The sequence below is a fragment of the Pteropus medius genome, unplaced genomic scaffold (assembly GCF_902729225.1).
Source record: "Pteropus medius unplaced genomic scaffold, Ma_sr-lr_union100, whole genome shotgun sequence".
Lineage (NCBI taxonomy): Eukaryota > Metazoa > Chordata > Mammalia > Chiroptera > Pteropodidae > Pteropus > Pteropus medius.
This window is the reverse complement of record NW_024352784.1, coordinates 5598809-5616952: the sequence shown is the minus strand read 5'-3', so window position 1 is coordinate 5616952 and position 18144 is coordinate 5598809. Positions and strand designations below refer to the sequence as shown.

At 33.9% G+C, this 18144-nt stretch overlaps 1 protein-coding gene across 2 annotated transcripts in view; it reads right to left on the bottom strand.

Moving 5' to 3' along the window:
- Nucleotides 1–18144, bottom strand: part of UVRAG (UV radiation resistance associated) — a 254987-nt gene that overhangs the window by 215975 nt on the left and 20868 nt on the right. Inside the window, exons 2-3 of one of the 2 annotated variants that reach the window (XM_039848085.1) lie at nt 16055–16172; nt 8710–8744 (exon numbers count right to left, since the gene is read on the bottom strand). In XM_039848085.1, the coding sequence (XP_039704019.1) occupies nt 8710–8744; nt 16055–16172 (153 nt within the window). The remainder of the gene's footprint in view (nt 1–8709; nt 8745–16054; nt 16173–18144) is intronic. The other variant, XM_039848086.1, reaches the window with a different exon arrangement.

The following is an 18144-nucleotide window of genomic DNA, read 5'->3' as shown; positions in this document are numbered from 1 at the left end:
GGAGGAAAGGAGGAAAGGAGGAAGGAAAGGTAGCCATTTAGGTGTAAGATCACCTCTCAACAAAAGTACATGTACTTAGGATATGAAACAATATAATTTCAAATTCCACAATTGGTGATAAACACCAGAAAAAGCATAAAATCATTACCCCTTTCCAAAGTGAAAAAAAAAAAAAGGAGACGATAAATGTATGTGAGGGGCCATACTGCATGCGGTATAAGATTTGAGGAGCAGTTTTCTATTAAATATTCTTAAATACTTCATTCTAAAATAAATTAAAAGCCTTTGGAAGGGAGGGGAGTCTTTTGAAGTTATATCATGTGGCTGACTAGATGACCTAGGTCTCCCTTCTAAGCCAATACAACATAAAATAATAGAGTTATTGTCAATCTTATTACAATGACCTTCCTTTATACTTTTATAAAATAGCGCCAGACATATGAGCAATAATAATTCTTGAGTTGGTACACTCAGATACAGTCTGCCATACAATCAAAGACTTTATTGCCCAATAATTAATATTATTGTAAAGATCTATAAAATTATTTTTGTTTACATTTACCTGTACACATCAGTCTATTTTCTAGATGTAACAAATTATTCAAGTGTTAACATCACTTAGGGACCTATACTATATTCACTAATTCACAGTGGCAGAATATCAGTATATACATATCTTTGAAAAGTTCACTGCCTACTAACTACACACAAGAAAATCTAAAATTATTATTGATTACCAGGACGATTTCTCTATAACACTGTTCAATAACTGCTCAATTGACATCTCTTATTAATTAAAAAAACACATATATAGAAAATTTTCAAAACACTCACAAACTAGCTATTACTGTTCTTATCAATCAATAACAAATAAATGGTCCCAAGAAACACAACTAAGAAAGAATTCACAGCTGTTCCAACTTTCTCAAAACATATAAGATAACTCTCAGGAATTACATACTGAATTTATCAGTAGTAGTTATTCTTCAGACCAATAAACTCTCTTTCCCCTGTCTCATTCATCTCCATTCATCCTTCATATCTCAACTTAGGAATTACGTATTGGTAGAAACCTTTGCTAACCATCCTCTCCCAAAATTAGATAAATAATACTCCTACATGTTTTCACAGGATTCTCTTCTTCCCTGGTACTATAACTGCATGTGTCAATTCTCTTCGTCTCCCTCCAAATCATATATTTGACCAGATAGAAGTTGGAAAACCCTGAAGACCATGCAGTGTAACATGAGGTAAAATAATTTGGCATAAGTAAGAAGAGCCAACTTCCTACTCACAGATGCACACTCACAGAGATAAAATGTTAATTCAATCAGTCACAATTCAACTGAAACATAAACTTGGTTTGATAATCACTTAAGCCAGCATCTCATAAACGAGTATTTGCACTGTTCTGTTCAGTTTTTGCCCAAAGATTTAAAAACAGCTCAGGTAGTCTCAATTCCAACAAAAGTTTATGATTCTGATAATGGTTCTGTGATAGACTTTCCCCAAAAATACATGCTCTAGAAATTTGTTCATTCATTATAAGTCCCATCACTGATCTCTACCAGACTTCTAGCAGACATTTAATCAGTTGAAAGTAGTGTGGTATAAGGGAAGCAGCAAGATGCTGCAAAAGAGCAGAGCTCTGGAACATCAGTTCCATCAGTCACCACTAGTTTTACAGCCTAGAGCAAGTTCCTCAGCCTGTCTGAACTTCAGTTTCCCTAACTTATAAGGCATACGTCTTACCTTGTGTCATTGTTATCAGGATATACTAATGTATATAATGGATCCAACATACTAGATGAATCACAGATGGGTACTTAATAATTGATACCTGTTATGTGTTTAAAAAAACACACATAAACAAACATAAATCACTGTTTTTACTCCCACCATGAGATTTTTAATTTTCTAATAACAGTTTAAAAACTTCCTTATGGTAAAAATATCTAACGATTAACTTTATAATTATTAAAGATGGGTACATATGGGTTCATTATAATTTATCTTTACTTTTGTGTATGTACAAAATCAACTCTAGAGAATTGAGTTACTTCCATTCTTACTGCTTCAATCATTTTAGGTATTACCAATGACCTTTCAATCATACTAAAGATCTAACCTCCTCTTGAACCAAAAAAAAAAAAAAAAAAAAGTTCCCAAAAGTTAACAAATGGTTTGGGGGGTCCGGCTAGCTGAAGCCAGAGACATTAAGTTGAATTACACACCACCAGTAATTATTCTATGCTTAATATATCTGAGAAGAAACCATCACTCTGACATATAACTTGCAGATACATCTCTACCATCTAACCTGTCAAAAGTGAATTATTCTTGTTATTCAATGCAACAGACATTTATTGGCCTTCTCTGGGTAAAGCATTGTGCTAAGGACATTAGAAAATAGAAAAATGAATTAGGTTGGGGGTCCTTGTCCACAAGATGCTCCTAATTTTGTATGATCTAATTATAACCCTTCCAAAACCTTACTCTCATACTATCCAGCCTTGACTGTCATCTCCTACCTCCCTAGGTCATTTCCTTTGCTGCTCTGATCTTCAATTCTCTTGCCCCTGTCTTTGGCATACTTAACCTATTAAAATCTCAAACCACTCCTGCTCACTCTACTGTAGCCACACAAACTTCTTAGCCAAAGTACACTCCTTGAAAACCTCAAGTATACTCCTGCCTTTGTACTTTCCTGCTTATTGTCCTGGAACAGTCTTCCTCCACATAGAGACATCGTTTGTTCACTCACTTCTCTCAGGTCTGCTCAAATATCTTCTATGTGATTACCATAGAAAAAAAAGCAACCATCCGGGCCATATACTCCCTTTTTCTGCTTTATTTTACTCTATTATATTTATTACCATAGAACATGTTCAATTTTATCAATTCTAACACACATTTTTCTTCACATTGTAAGATGAATTCTGATTTAAGAAATGTTAAAATCAGTAAGCTCCTACAATCTTTGACCACCAGGCGGCAGTCATCAGGTATCTCTACCTGTGCAACCTTAAAAATAGCAGTTGTTAATATCAATTCTTTTAAGTTAGGCACAGTGTTGGTACTACATGTGCTGAGTTTAATTGCCATTTAAAATATCTCTATCGATTTATAGTAAAACAAAAAATTCCTGTATATAATATCTATAAAAAAATTCAAAAGATAAAGAAATATCAAGTATTCACAAAAATGTGGAGTAACCACCTCGGGCAAGGGAAACAAAAGAAAAAATGAACAAATGTGACTACATCAAACTAAAAAGTTTTTGCACAGTAAAGGAAACCATCAACAAAATGAAAATAACAACATACTGAATAGGAGAAGATAAGGAGTTAATATCCAAAATATATAAAGAACTCATACAACTCAACAATTACCAAAAAAAAAAAAGCCAATTAAAAAATGGGCAGAAGACCTGAACAGAGATTTCACTAAAGAAAAAATACAGATGAAAAGATGCTCAAGATCACTAATCATCAGAGAAATGAAAATTAAAACCACAATGAGATGTCACCTTACACCTGTCAGAGTGGCTATCATCAATAAATCAAAAAACAACAGTGTTAGAGAAGATGTAAAAGAAAGGGAACCCTCATACACTGCTGGTGAGACTGCAAATTGGTACAGCCATCATGGAAAACATGATGGAGGTTCCTCAAAGAATTAAAAATGGATCTACCTTTTGACCCAGCAATTGCACTTCTGGGTATTTATCCAAAGAAAATCAAAACAATAATTCGTAAAGATCTATGCATCCCTATGTTCATGGCAGCACTACTTACGATAGGCAAAATATAGAAGCAACCTAAATGCCCATCAACAGATGATTGGATAATGAAGTTATGGTTCATATATACAATGGAATATTACTCAGCCATAAAAAAAAAAAAAGAAATCCTATCATTTGCAACGACGTGAATGGACCTAGAGGCGATTATGCTGAGCGAAATAAGTAGACAGAGAAACATAAAATACCATGTGACTTCACTGATAGGCAGAATCTAAGGGACAAAAAGAAGAAACAAATCAAAAACAGACCCACAAATACAGAGGACAATCAGGTGACAGCTAGACGGGAGAGGGGTGGAGAGGCTGGGAGAAAACAGTGAAGGTTTAATGAAGTACAAATTAGTAACTGATAGATGGTCATGGGGATGGGGAGCATAGCATAGCATAGGGAATAGACATAGCAGTAATGTAATGGTAGGTGTAGAGCCAGAGGGACGATCATTTCATAAACTACATAAATGTCTAACCAATGTACTGTATATTTGAAACTAATTAAAAAAAAAAGAAAGAAAGAAAGAAAGAAAAGAAAAATGTGGAGTAACCAGAACTCTTACAGACTGCTTGTGGGAGTATAAATACAACAATAATTTTGGAAAACAGTTTGGCAATATATACTAAAGCTGATCCCATGCATATTTCCAGCACATTCACCCCTAGATATATACTCAAGAGAAATGCATACATACATTGAACCAAAAGACATATACAAGAATGTTCATAGCAGCACTACTCATATTAGCTCAAAACTAGAAACTAACCAAATGCCCATCAACAGAAAAATGGATACATTCTGATATGTTCACAGAATAGAATCCTATATAACAAACAAACTACAAATTATATACTCCACAATATGAATGACTCTGACGATATAGAGTTGAGAGTGGAAGTCAGACACAAAAGTGTACACTGTATGATTTCATTACCATAAAGCTCAAAAACAGGTAAAATTACTTTATGGTGTTAAAGGTCAAAAGAGTAGCAGTAACTGAAGAAGGCATAAGGGGACTTCTGGGGCACTGAAAATCTATTTCTTGATCTAGATGCTGGTTACATGGGTGTATTCAATTTGAAAAAATTCATCAAGATGCATACTTAAGATCTGTAAATGCGTATGTTAAACTTTAATAAAATGTATTGAGTTTTTGTGTAGGCAGAAAGGCATAGAAACAGCAACAAAGCATGAATTTGGTATTAGAGAAACAAATATTTGTCGATGAAGAAATAACCTCATCTACCTTTTTTATGGGACTTAAGGAAATTCTCACAAATTGAGGCAGCTGATTTACATTTTATTGCTCAGAAACATACAAAAGATTCCCTATCACAGGTCAAGCAATGTACCTAAAGAAAGGAAAAACTACTAAATAAATACTACCTTGGAATGAGTGAAAGAAATTTCAAAGTAACAAGAGGCTAGTAAAATTGAATCATAATTCACACAGGACTATTGCCAAGGGCCCCTGTTTCAGTTTAATCAGAAGTGTTTACTGTTTCTTGGTGAACATAAAATAATGGTGGGTCCTATAAATGACTGCTTATACATATGTGTGTGTGTGTGTATACACACTACATGACATTTTTTTCCTTGTTTGTTTGCCGAGTACAAGCCAAGCACAATACAGTGCCTGTGGGGATTACAAAAATAAAACACACAAAGTCCCTGCTTTCATGAGATTTATCCCATATGTTAAAGGAGCTAAGACAACCATAGGAACAGCTATTCCACTGATTTAGAATGGTAGTAGTAGCATAAGTACAAAGTGTGTGTATACACACACACACACCATTTTTAAAAGCACACACAAAAAAATTTCTTCCTGCTAACATTACAGATTGTAAGAAAGCTTTTCAGAGGGATCTAGAACTGTGCTGTCCAATATAATATCCATTAGCCACCTTTGGCTATTAAAATTAAATGAAATTAAAAATTCAATTCCTCAGTAGGACTTAACCACATTTCAAGTGCTCAATATGTGGCCAGTGGCAACTGCACTGGACAGTGCATAGAATACTGCTGTCATCACAGAAGTTTATTAAACGGCACTAATTTGGAGTATTCAAGAGTTAGAAAGAGGCACAAAATAAGCACATAAGGGCAGCTTATCTAACTTTTGGGGAAAAACGTTTTTTTAATCTTGTGTCTATTTTTCCATGTTTCCTCTGACATCAAAGTGGCAAAACTGGGCTACTCTTTCTGAAGACCAAGCTCAGACTATAAACCTAGGGAAAATAGTCAAAGCCTTATTAAAGTTACATAAAAAAGAATACTCACAAGCTCACCAGAGTCCAACTAGTCCACCAGAGTGAAAATTTACCCAAAGCTTAGTTAAAATAAAGTAGTGCTTGGCCTAATCTTTTAGCAGATAATTAGAAGTCAATCAATAAATGTATTTATAGAAGAATCCATTCATTAAGAAACATTTGCTGAGCACCTTCTATGTGCCAAGCACAATGTAAGCAGTAGGAATCAAAGCAGTCAAGTGACTGACTCTTTTCAACAAATATCACAACAGCGAAAAAACTGTAAATTCCTAAACAGAGAAGAAACCGACAAATTTTGCTCATCTGTGTTTCTTCCGAGACAGCAAGAAGGGAGGTAACAATGTGCTGTCTCCAGCATATTCTCTGAGGGTTGTTGACTCCTGTGGTGCCCAATGCCTGTAAATCTGAACCAGTCACAATGATTTAGCAGAAAGCTAAGAAAGAAGAACCCTTTAAAAAAAAAATAAATGAATTGAGGTTTATCAAACCTATATTAAGCTATAAAAAGAAACAAAAAATAATCCTTGCCCAAAATATCATCATCTCAAAGAATATCCTTAAAAGGAAATATCAATGAATCAACATTTAATAAAATACCTGATAGGAGAAGTACAATAGCAGCTAGGGAGGCATAAAGATATTTGGGCAGTCCCTGACCTGCAGTAGCTTTCACCAACTTTGTGAGATGAAATGCTCATCAACAATTACAATGCAAGCAAATGTTGTAAGTGGTATACTTAGGAAACAATTACAGTACAAACTGTAAGATGAAAGGACCTTGGAAGCCTTTTGGTTCAATCCTCTCTCTTGTTTGAAATCCACTGTATAAAACATTATTCAGCCTAAGTATACCAGGGATGAAGATGTCACAATTCACACAGTTCAGAAGCAATTAAAGATAGGAGACAAAAGGAGCTAATGATAGGAGATAATATTCAGAGAGATGATATTTAGAAATATGGATTTGGAAGCTAAGTGAATACCAAGTAAATACAGTACTAATAATGTAGAACAATACATAGCATAGAGTCCATTATGACACAAATCCAGAGAAAAAACAGTGGGATACTGTAAAACTATCCCCAACTAGAATTTTGACATAGAAAAGGGGGTAGATAAACCAAGATAACATTCTATTCTACCTTCTCCATAAACCCCCTCTTCCTCAGCTCTTGCTTGCCTATAGACTATTTCTGATTCCACCTGAGCCAGAAGAGGAGGAAAAACTAATATTTACTCAGCAGCAAATATGCATAGGGCATGGTGCTAGTCATTTATCATGTACCGTGTAATGTACATAGAAAAAGAGCTTTTCTGATGATCAGAGCTCCTCAGAGATGGACTCAAGGAATCTGTCTGGCCTGGGACCCAAATCTGTTATGATATTTTAAAGACGTTAAAAGACAGCTTGATGAAGGGAAAAGAGTAGTAGAAACCTGAAGATAGAAAGTCTGGGGACTAAGGTTCTGATCTTGCAGTTCTGTGACTGCAAAAATTATTGCTCTCTGGATATTAGTTTCTTAAGATCTACCTCACCTACCTTACAGATTGTTCTAAGGATCAAAATGGGATCGCATATGTAAAAGGATTCTGCAAATACAACACATCACTGATATCCATTTATTCATCTAACAAACACTCACTGAGTATCTACACTATTCTACATTGCAGGATGTCAATGGTGAACAAGACTGGCAAGGTCCCTGCTCTCATGGAACTTATATTCTGGTAGATGGGAGACAGATAATAAACATAAACAAAGAAGTGAATAACAGTTTCTAACAGTGATGTATGCTCTGAAGAAAATGAAACAGGTGATATGAAAAACTGTGACAAGAGGAAAGGGAACTACTTTAGATGGAATAGTCGTAGGAGGCCCAGTAGAAGTGACAAAGCTGAGACCTCAAAGGATTCTTCAGCCAAATGAAAAGCTGAGAAACAAGTTTTCTAGGTATAAGGAACAAGATAAGCTTGACATAGTCAAAGCACTGAAAAGATGAGGTATACCTGTAACACAATGAGTGAGAAAAAGTATTAGGCAAGGAGGTTGAAAAAGTGGACAGGCCAAATCCAGTATGGTCTTGGACCATTAAAAGGATATTATCATTACCATAAAGCTCTCCTTTTTATCAGCATGGCCCAATAAATTGAGCCATTTATGCAAATATCTAGTGTACACATTATCAAAAGTAAAACACTTCCAAATTTCTAACTGAGCAATGCCATTGCCAAAAAACAAGTGAAAGGATCCTATACAATGGCTTTAGACATAAAATTCTTAAAACTATATCTAAACAAAGGTATCACTGTTTAAGTGTTTGGTAAGTCAAAAACCTCTAGTAAATAGAAGTGACAGAATTATAAAATTTGAATTGAAAAAACATCAAATTTTTTTTAACAGAAAAATATCAGTTCATTCAGCAAATATTTATCAAGTACCTACTATGTACCAGACATGTTCTAAGTACTAGCAATACGGCAATGATCAAATCAATGAAGATTTAAGCAGTAATTGAGCAGAAGATTTAACTGTAGAAGGATCATAATACCAGAAGTAAACCTGAATTTATTTATGACTCAGCATTTCTGAAAGAAGAGTTATAGGCTTAGTCATATGTACCTGTCAGAAAGCAAACTTACCAAGGAATTCTTAATCACTTCACTTCTATAAAATTCTGGAAAAAAGAAAAAAAAAACAATAAGTGATATGGGAAAAAATAAGCTCTTTAACTCTTAATCCTGTAAATGTTTTAATATATGTTCCAGTAAAATATTTAAAACATTTTCAAGGGATCTATTCTCTCTATATCTGCAAAAGAAAAATCAAAATAAAGGTTAAATAAAAGTGTTTTAAAGGGGAAAACAGTAGTCAAGAAAGGTCAAAACCTGTTAAGATTTAATTTAGTGATGTTTACCTTACTGACTCCTTTTACCATAGATTCAAATTTGAGCCCTTAAAACTCAGACTTTCTTCTCCCCTGTCCCCCTCTCTACAACAACTGATTCTACATGCTCTCCTTTTCTCCAACATCTCTAATGATTTCCCACTGTAGTATTGTGGAATGAATCCAGATCTAGCAACCAGCTAACCAAAGTTCTAATTCTACTTGTCATTAACATTCTGTCTCTTTAACTTCCTCGGGCCTATTTTTCATTAAGCAATTTAGCAAATTAGACTAATAACCATAGGTCCTCTGTAAGCATAAAAATTCATGATTCTACAAAGCTTCACGTACATTATAAATGTTACAAAACCTGAAAACACAATCAAAAGAGAAGCGTGTCAGAGGTCCAACAATCCTCCAACATTCCCCGTGCTGACCCCCTGTTGAAGAAACCTCCATGATGCTCTGTCCACAGAGCCTGTGAGGACCCTTGCAACCTCAGGTTGCGGTAGGATACTATTCCCCAAATATGATGCCCTGGTACTTGAGGTGATTTTAGGTGATTCACAAACTACTTTTTTCTAATATACTGAAATGTATGTCTCATATATTCAAATCCTAACTGTAAGTTCCATAAGGTAGCAGTGTTTGTTTTTAAAACTGCCATCTCCTCAGTATGTAAAACCATTGTTGGGCAGACAATAAAATTTTTTGTTTGAATCAACAATTTCACAGGTTATGCTTAGACATGAGTTTAAAAATAATGAACTTTAAAATTTTTATTAAGTATACAACAATATAGGTAAAACTCAAATATAGGGAAAATTGTGAAAGTGGTCCACTAATGAATAAAGTTTAGGACTCATCAAAAAGTAAATAAAAAGCAGACCTGGACATAATACTCTTATGGGCAAACACTTCTGGTTAAAGTACTTCTTGACACACATACCATCTACCTTACTCTATGTTTGTCTTCATTAAAAAATAAAACAAAACAAAAAGATAAAGATAATAATTCTATTTTGCAGAGAGACAGTCACAATGTATTAAATGGAAAAAAAAAAAGGTTCTCAAAGAGAACTTACAACAGGCTCCAATTTTTTTAATTACGTAATAATGTTTATCTTAGATGATAGAATTAGGATTCTTAGTTTTATTTTTGCTTAGTAGTTTTCTAATTTTTTTATTTTAAGTAAGAAAAGGGATAATTCTGTTTTTCAAAGATATCTACTGATAAATATTTAGGTTACTGCTAATTTTTAGATGTTTCAAGGAATAAACAACCTTTTAAAGATACATATTCTAAGACACTTGAATCTGTAGGATAGACTTTTAAAGGTAAAATTGCAAGATAAAAAGAAAAATAGTTTGAATTTGATAGATATTGCCAAATTGTTCTCTAAAAATATTGTACCAATTTCACTTATGAAAATATCTGTTTCCCCAACATTAGCAACTCTAAGTATTACTCTTTTCCTTTTTTCACAAATAGTTAACCAATTATTCTAACCATAAATTAACTATATAAACGTGCATATATATGTATATATATACATGTATACTAATTTACATGTGCCATATGAATTTTTAGAAAAAAAAAGACTAAAAAAGTTAAAAAGTGTTTTCTTTTTATAACAAAGTACTTTCACTTTATACTTTTATATTTTTGTACTGTTTGAATTTGTTACAAGTATGTGTTAGTTTTAAAATCAGTAAAAAAAAAAAAAAAATGAATTCCTTTCTTTTGAGAGAGAATTCCTCAGCTTAATCTGCCAAGTGTCTAAAATTAAAGTTCCCAAAATAAGTTTCTCTAGCTCTAAGATGAATAATATCATTATTTCTTCCAAAACTTTGCTAACTGACTATGTATAAATGAAACTAAACAATTTTCCTTCTCCATGAGACCCTCAAAACGGACTCACTATTTTAAATAGAGGTCAAAAAAGTAGCCACACAATTTGAAAAGAAATCACCAAGAGGTAATTTCTAACACACTATACACAGATCTATACTATCTATCATTCTGTTACATCTAAAATATTCTCAATGAAATTAGCAGCATGGTGCAAAAGCAAATAGTGAATTTAGGAGAATTTAGAATCAAAAAATACTTCCGGTCCCCAATCTACCATGTACAAGCTTGATTCTGGACAAACCAATTAATCTTTTAGGGCCACAGTTTTTTTTACCTTTCAAAGGAAAATAACAGGGTTGTTGTAAGGCTCAAATGAAATAGTGAATTTAAAACACTTTATAAACTTTAGTTTTTATTAATAAAATTCTATTAATTTTTATTAATTCAATTTCAGTAAAATAATTTCACAAGTAAATTTTCAAAAAGGTATCATCCAAGACCTATTTCTATATGAAAGGGACCATTAAATACAAACATTTCTCTATTCATTTGCCAAGACCTAAAGAAACAAAGCAGAGATTGCAGAGCATGTTTTCATGGTTATGCAGCATTCCATTCATTCAACAAATGCTTTTTTAATACCTCGACTTCACTCGTTATAGAAGAAACACAAACTTAAACTATACCATAAAACTATTTTTCACCTATCAAACAGGCAAAAATTCAAAAGTTTGATTGCACAGCCCATTGGTGTGTCTCTGCTGGAAAAGGCACTCATACGAAACAAGTGGGAATGTAAACAAAGACAATTTTACAATATCTACCGAAACTATAAATACACACTCTCTTTGTACTTCCACTTCTTGGAATTTAACCTAAAGCTACACTAGCACTCATACAAAATAATGTACTCATAAAGTTATTCAATGTAGTACTATTTATACCGCAAAAGACTGGAACCACCTACAAATGCCTACCAATAGGAGCCAGTTAAATAATTTATGGTATAGCTACTCAATGCAGAACATTAAGGAGGCTTTCTATGAACCGATATGGGAAAACATCTAAGACATATTAAGTGAAAAATTTAAGGCACGGAAATATATATAGTTCGGTACTAATTTTACTTGTATTTGCATAAAGAATCTCAAGAAAGATAAATAAGAAATGAATAATAGTTGTTATCAGGGTCATGCAGAAAACCAGGTGCATTAATACAAACTTTTATATACACTTTGAACCATGAACTGTACTTCATATGTATTCTCAACCATGAACTACATTAACTATTTAAAAATTAAATGAACAAAATATATATATTTGGGGGCTCACTAGGTGCCAAGCATTGTTGCAAGTATTGGAGAGAGTACAGTGAACAAAAATGACCTAAAAATTACTGACCTAAAAATTTTGGTCCTCGTGGAGCTAACGTTCTAGTAGAGAGACACATAAATTAATCAAATAATGAAACAAAGCACCTGTCAAATAATCTTAAGTATTGTAGAAAAAAATAAAGCATAAAAGACAAGAGAAGAATAGTCACAATTTTCTTAAGAGTTTAGTCTGTGATCAAAGAGAGTTTCTCTAAGAAAACATGAGCAGTAAAGACCTAAAAGGAAGTGGAGGTGCTAGTTATGTGGATATTAGGAGGGAAGAGTGCCAGGCCCAAGAAATAGCAAGTGCAGAGGCCTTTAAATTGAGGTAAACTTGATGTATTCCAAGAACAGCAAGAAGCACAGTGTAGCTGCAACTGAGAACTAGAAGAGTAGGAGATGAGTTCCGAGAGCTAACAGAGGGGTTAGCTCATGAAAGGCCTTCTAGGAAACCATAAGGATTTTAGCTTTTACTGAGTAAGATGGAGGGCACTGGAGTGTTTTAAGGAGAGGAACAACATGATCTCACTTTCATTTTAACAGGATCTTGGTTGAGAACATACTGAAAAGGGTACATGGACAGGCAGATCTGTTAGAAATCTATGTGCTGAAATATTAGATGTGGGATATAAAAGAAGACAATCCAGAATGATTCTAAGGTTTATGGCCAAGGACATGAAAGGACAGAGTTACCATTTTCTGAGAGAAGGAAGACAGAACTGAAATATCAGAAACTCGGTTTGAATACACCAAATTTAAGTTACCTACTAGACACCAGATGAAGATGTAGAGTAGGCAACTGAATATAGAAGTATGAGTTCAGAAAGAAGATCCAACCTAAGGATATAAATTGCAAATTGTCAGAGAGATAAATGATATTTAAAACTATGAGACTTGGATGAGATCACCAACTGGATTATACAGAGTTAATTTTCTGATGTACTCAAACAGCTGGTTGGTGTTGCAGGGGAGGACAGGCACTCACATTTCATGAGTGGGAAAATAACTATGGCTGAAGAACAAACTTGATTTTATGAAAATTCCAAGTTTAAGGGGAAACAAGGATTAGAATCTAGCTCCTCATCCATTAACACAAGGTTTTGTTCTATGGGGATGTGATAACTGGTGTTTGATTTGAACTACCTAAAAGGTAGACAGCACTAAAAAATGTCCAAAAAAAAAAAAAAAAAAACCTCATGGATAACTTCTTAGTATCTGCTGTGAATTCAGCTGAAATAAAATAACCTAGAAATCAGCATTTCAGATATTCTTCAAAAAAAAAACCTTTCCTCTAAAACTAACAAATAATACCACTAAATAGGTGGTGTAGGTGGTTTTGTAAGAAGAGCCAATTGGCCTTCTATCATGGTCATCCTACACCACTAATGATCACGAAATGAATATTTGCATTTGTCCATAAGATAAAGTGGTATTGACTAGGTTTAGTAATAAAGAAAGAACTTCCTGGTTCTTCCTACGGTAGTTAAAAGTTATAGGGCCCAACGTATGGGCCCAACAAGACCACCATGAAGAGACTTCATTCACCTATGACATTTTGGAGCAGAAGGAAGCTTCAGAAATCACCGATCTTCTCATTTTGAGGTAAATTAAAGCTCATAAGAGGGGACAAATACTCTGCCAAAGGGTTTGCCAGTTAGTGAAAGACTTAAAACCACAACCAGAGACACTGAACTTCCTATGATCTGTGACCAGCTATTCCCTAATCATGTTAACGATCATTTTATGAGATAACTTCCAAAAATAGTCTATGAAAACTTGTAAACTCAAGATGTAATCTGAATGAGAAGAAGACAAAACGAAAACAAGAACCAAAAAAAATCACTGCTTTCATTGTATCTCTTATACAAGTTTTTACCTCATGGTAAAACCAGTCACATGACTACTCTTTAAAAACTACTATTACGACTGTTAACATTCCATTTCTAATAATTTCTATCATTTACTAAATACCTAAAATGTGCTAAGTACTACGTTAATTACTCTCATTAGAGGTAACAGTGGAGCAAGGACACAGAAGTTCTATGAAGATAACCAAGGACTAATTACATAGAAACCTATCAAAAATTTAAAATACTCTGGTAATGTCATATATTGCTACGAATAGAATCAATTACTGACCAGCAGACCAAATGTATTAAGCTTACACCTTTAGAACAAATAGCAACCAAACTTATACCTGCAAAACTGCTTATACCTTTAGAACAAATAGCAACCAAACTATTCCATTTTCCTACTGGACATACAGGAAGACAACATTTCTCAGTCCCTTTTTCCTCTAAAAAGGATGATGCAATTGATTTATGGCCAATGGAATGTGATCAAATTGAGGTGGGCCATTTCCATTACCAAATCTCCCTCAAATAATCCTTCTCTTGTCATGCCAGAAATAATGCGTTGATGGCATCAGCATTCCAAAATAGAAGACTGAATACCTTGGTCACAAGGCAGCTGCCAAGACAACAACCTGATAAAGAACACCTGCACTGGACTTAGTGTCAAGAAATTTATTGTTAAACCACTGAGATTTGTGATATTTGTTATAGTAGCGATCATTAACCACTTGGATTCAAACTTTATACAATATGCAATGGTTAGAATAAAAAATAAGAATGAAATGAAATTACATGAAAATGGCAGAATTTAGAGTCTTTTTTTAATCCTTAAAAAATTTTTTTTTTTGCAAGCAAGCTAGCTTTATTAGAAGCGAAAGTACACTCTCAGATGGGAGAGTGGGCTGCCACGAGTGGTCAGCCTAAAAATTACTTTAATGCTACTTACATGGTGGTGAAGGGAGTTCTACTCTATACAATTCCTGATTGAATTTTTAATGAGCATATGCTGGTAATGAAATTTAAAAAAGAAAAAAGTTCTTAAACAACTACTGCTTTAATAACTGTTTTTAAAAGTTATTAAAACCAAAAAGATAAAATGTCATTTGAATTTCTCATCTTTGCCACAGGACAGAATTCAAATAACTCGTTAGTACCTCTTACTAAAATAATGCTACCTTTTGTTAATATAAATAGACCTTTAATAACATCTAACCAAGTTTCATCACCTTATCTTAGTTGATCCTCATAAAAATCTGTCTTTCTGACTTCGTAAGACCTCATTTTCTTCACTTTTCTCACAAATGAGAAATAAAAAGTGAGGTTTAAAAAGCCATGATCTTTATCCAAAATCACACAGCTAGTAAATAGCTGAGCTAGAACTAGTGTCAATATATTTTCAATCCAAATCCAATATTTCTGTCATTATACCATGCTTCCTCTCTTATACCATCCACTATAGGTCAACTGATTACATCAAAGTGCCTTTCATCCAATATCTGTTCAAAAGATGCTTGTGAGTTTGACTCAAATGTGTGGTCTACTTTTAGAACTGTCACTTATGGAAGACTCCATTTCAATACTTTGAACTGTTTTCAAAGAAATCATGCCATTCTTCTAAAAACAAGCCCACGTACACAAGGAATTATAGATATGAGAAGAAAACTAGGTCACAATTTTACCATAATATTAAACTAGGTCACAATTTTACCATAATATTAAAGAAATCAATTACATAAAATTTTAAGAAAAGAAAATTAGTACTGGATACTGGACTCATATAATCTATTTTAAATGACAGCTACACAGCTATAAAGGAATGATAAACGTATCAATGTAAAGCTCAATTATTCAAAAGAACTGTTCAAACATGTTTCTTTACTGTATATAACTGTTCATAAACTATTTTCAGACAGCATGACAATTTAGCTTTCCAGTAAGCAATAACAGCAAGAAGTACATGTGGGAAAAAAAAGTGAGATGTAATGATCTATGGGTAGCAAAATCCACAGATTCTCTTACCTTTATATATCTTTTCAGAATTACACAAGTGAAGTGTGAAGTAAGTATCGAGGAGTTGGTGGCCATTTCTATTAACAATATTCCGGGCAGCTATATTCCGAAGATGTCTAAGACGACGCTAAAAAATAACCACAAAAAAAAGAGGGGCATTCAGCTTTTTCTTCTTATAAAATTTCCTGAAAGTTACAACTCAAAAATGAAACATAGTAAGTTGTCTTAGTCATTATTTGTTGAACCAGCAACCTTAACCCAATCACTTATTTATGCCTCAGCATTCTCTCTGTCAAATAGGAACTATGCCCACCCTATCTCATTTACATTACAAGGTGTCATTTTCATGTTGTGAGCAAGAAATGACAATAAAAAATATTTTTGAAAAGTATAAATGTTATATAAGTACAATATATCTGTAGAACAGCATTAGTATTTCCTGGAACATGAACTAAATAATAATTTGCTTTTTTCCCTTCAGAAGGATGTCTATGGATATAAAAAGTCCATCTCATACCAACAGAAAATCAGCAGTTATTACATACATATGGCCCTGTTGCTAGTTCAGTCTAGAAGCCAGATCATCTGTACAACCAAGGAGAGAGGCTAAAGCAAAAAAATAAAAGCAATAACTCACTGGTCACTCCATCCAGCCAATAACCCAACTGCTAGGAGCTTAAATTAAATTCTCACTTGACCAGCAGTCCTAATCGGGCGTCCTTCCAAACAATTTCTCAAAGTAGGGTGCATGAGTTATTTGGAGTTACAGGTATTGGAAAGGCAAAAGCTCTTTAAGCAACAATAGAAATCAACAAAAATACAACATAACTTAAGGGACAGTCAACTCAAATCACAAAGAGAAAATGTTGGCAATGCTGAAATCTGAGCACATCAGATTCATTTCCAAAAGCTAGTTCCCTGTGTCAAATCATTATTTTCAGAGACTTAAAAATAGAAACTAAGTTCTCAGTTTTAAAATATGCTTAAAGCTCTCCCTTCAGGCTGAAAGGCAAACCATTCTACTGAGGTAAGTCCATCTTCAATTACATGTGTAGTCAACCAGAAAAAGTACAGTTCTTTCTTTCTATGCACATACCAACCCAATCCTTTTTCCCAATCCAGAGATTAAGATTCTTTGACAGAAAAGGTTATTGTCTAATAAATTTGTTTAATCCTCTAAGCATGAAAAGCCCCAAATGTATTTACAAAAAGTTCCTAGGGCTCATTCTACAAGACTTATTTTTCTACAATCTCCCAACAGTTTCCATTTCACACCCTGGATTACAGCAACTATTTCCTCCTATTATATATTTTTCATCAGTCAAGCTCTTAAATTGAAAGGAACCACTAATTGCCTATACGCCATAAATCACATTTATTTTGCTATAAGATTGCAATCTTGTCCTCTATTCAAAGACCTGAAAATATTACCCAAAGCCTCTAGCATAAAGTACAAACTTTCCAATATTATTTTCAAAGCCCTGTGTAATTCGAACTTTCCATATCCTATCCTACTCCCTACTAGATCTTCCTAGTCACACATGACGGCTTAAGGTTCCATGAATAAGATCATGCACGTACCTAGCTACATGCTTTTGCTAATGCTAGCGCCTCCATCTAGAAGACCATTCTCTTCAAGGAGATCCTATTTCCACTTCAAAACTAAGGAGAGGAGATTCCTCCTTCCTGACTCTCTAACTGAAATCAGTTAATAAATAAGAACTTTGCTCCTACCTCTACTATATTACTTATTTCATTCAACCTGTATTACAGTTATTTTCCTTGTTAATCTAGAAAGAAAAGACTTGATGACAGAGACCACTACCATCACTATGTGCTGGCTTAAAAATTACTGCTTGGCTATCGCCCATGGGAACATAACATTCTAACAATAAGCTTTCTGCTTCCGTACTCCCACTTGCACAACCTACCTGTGGGTTGACAGTTAGCAAATAGAAGAAAAATAGACTTTTGTGTTAAAACGGAATGAGGAATGGGATTTAGGGCTTAAAAACCCTGTACCTCTACATTTCGGGGCTGCTTAATTTGGGGTCTGCGTACCCCTGGCAGACCCAGCTGGCTGAATAAAGAGTGTGTTT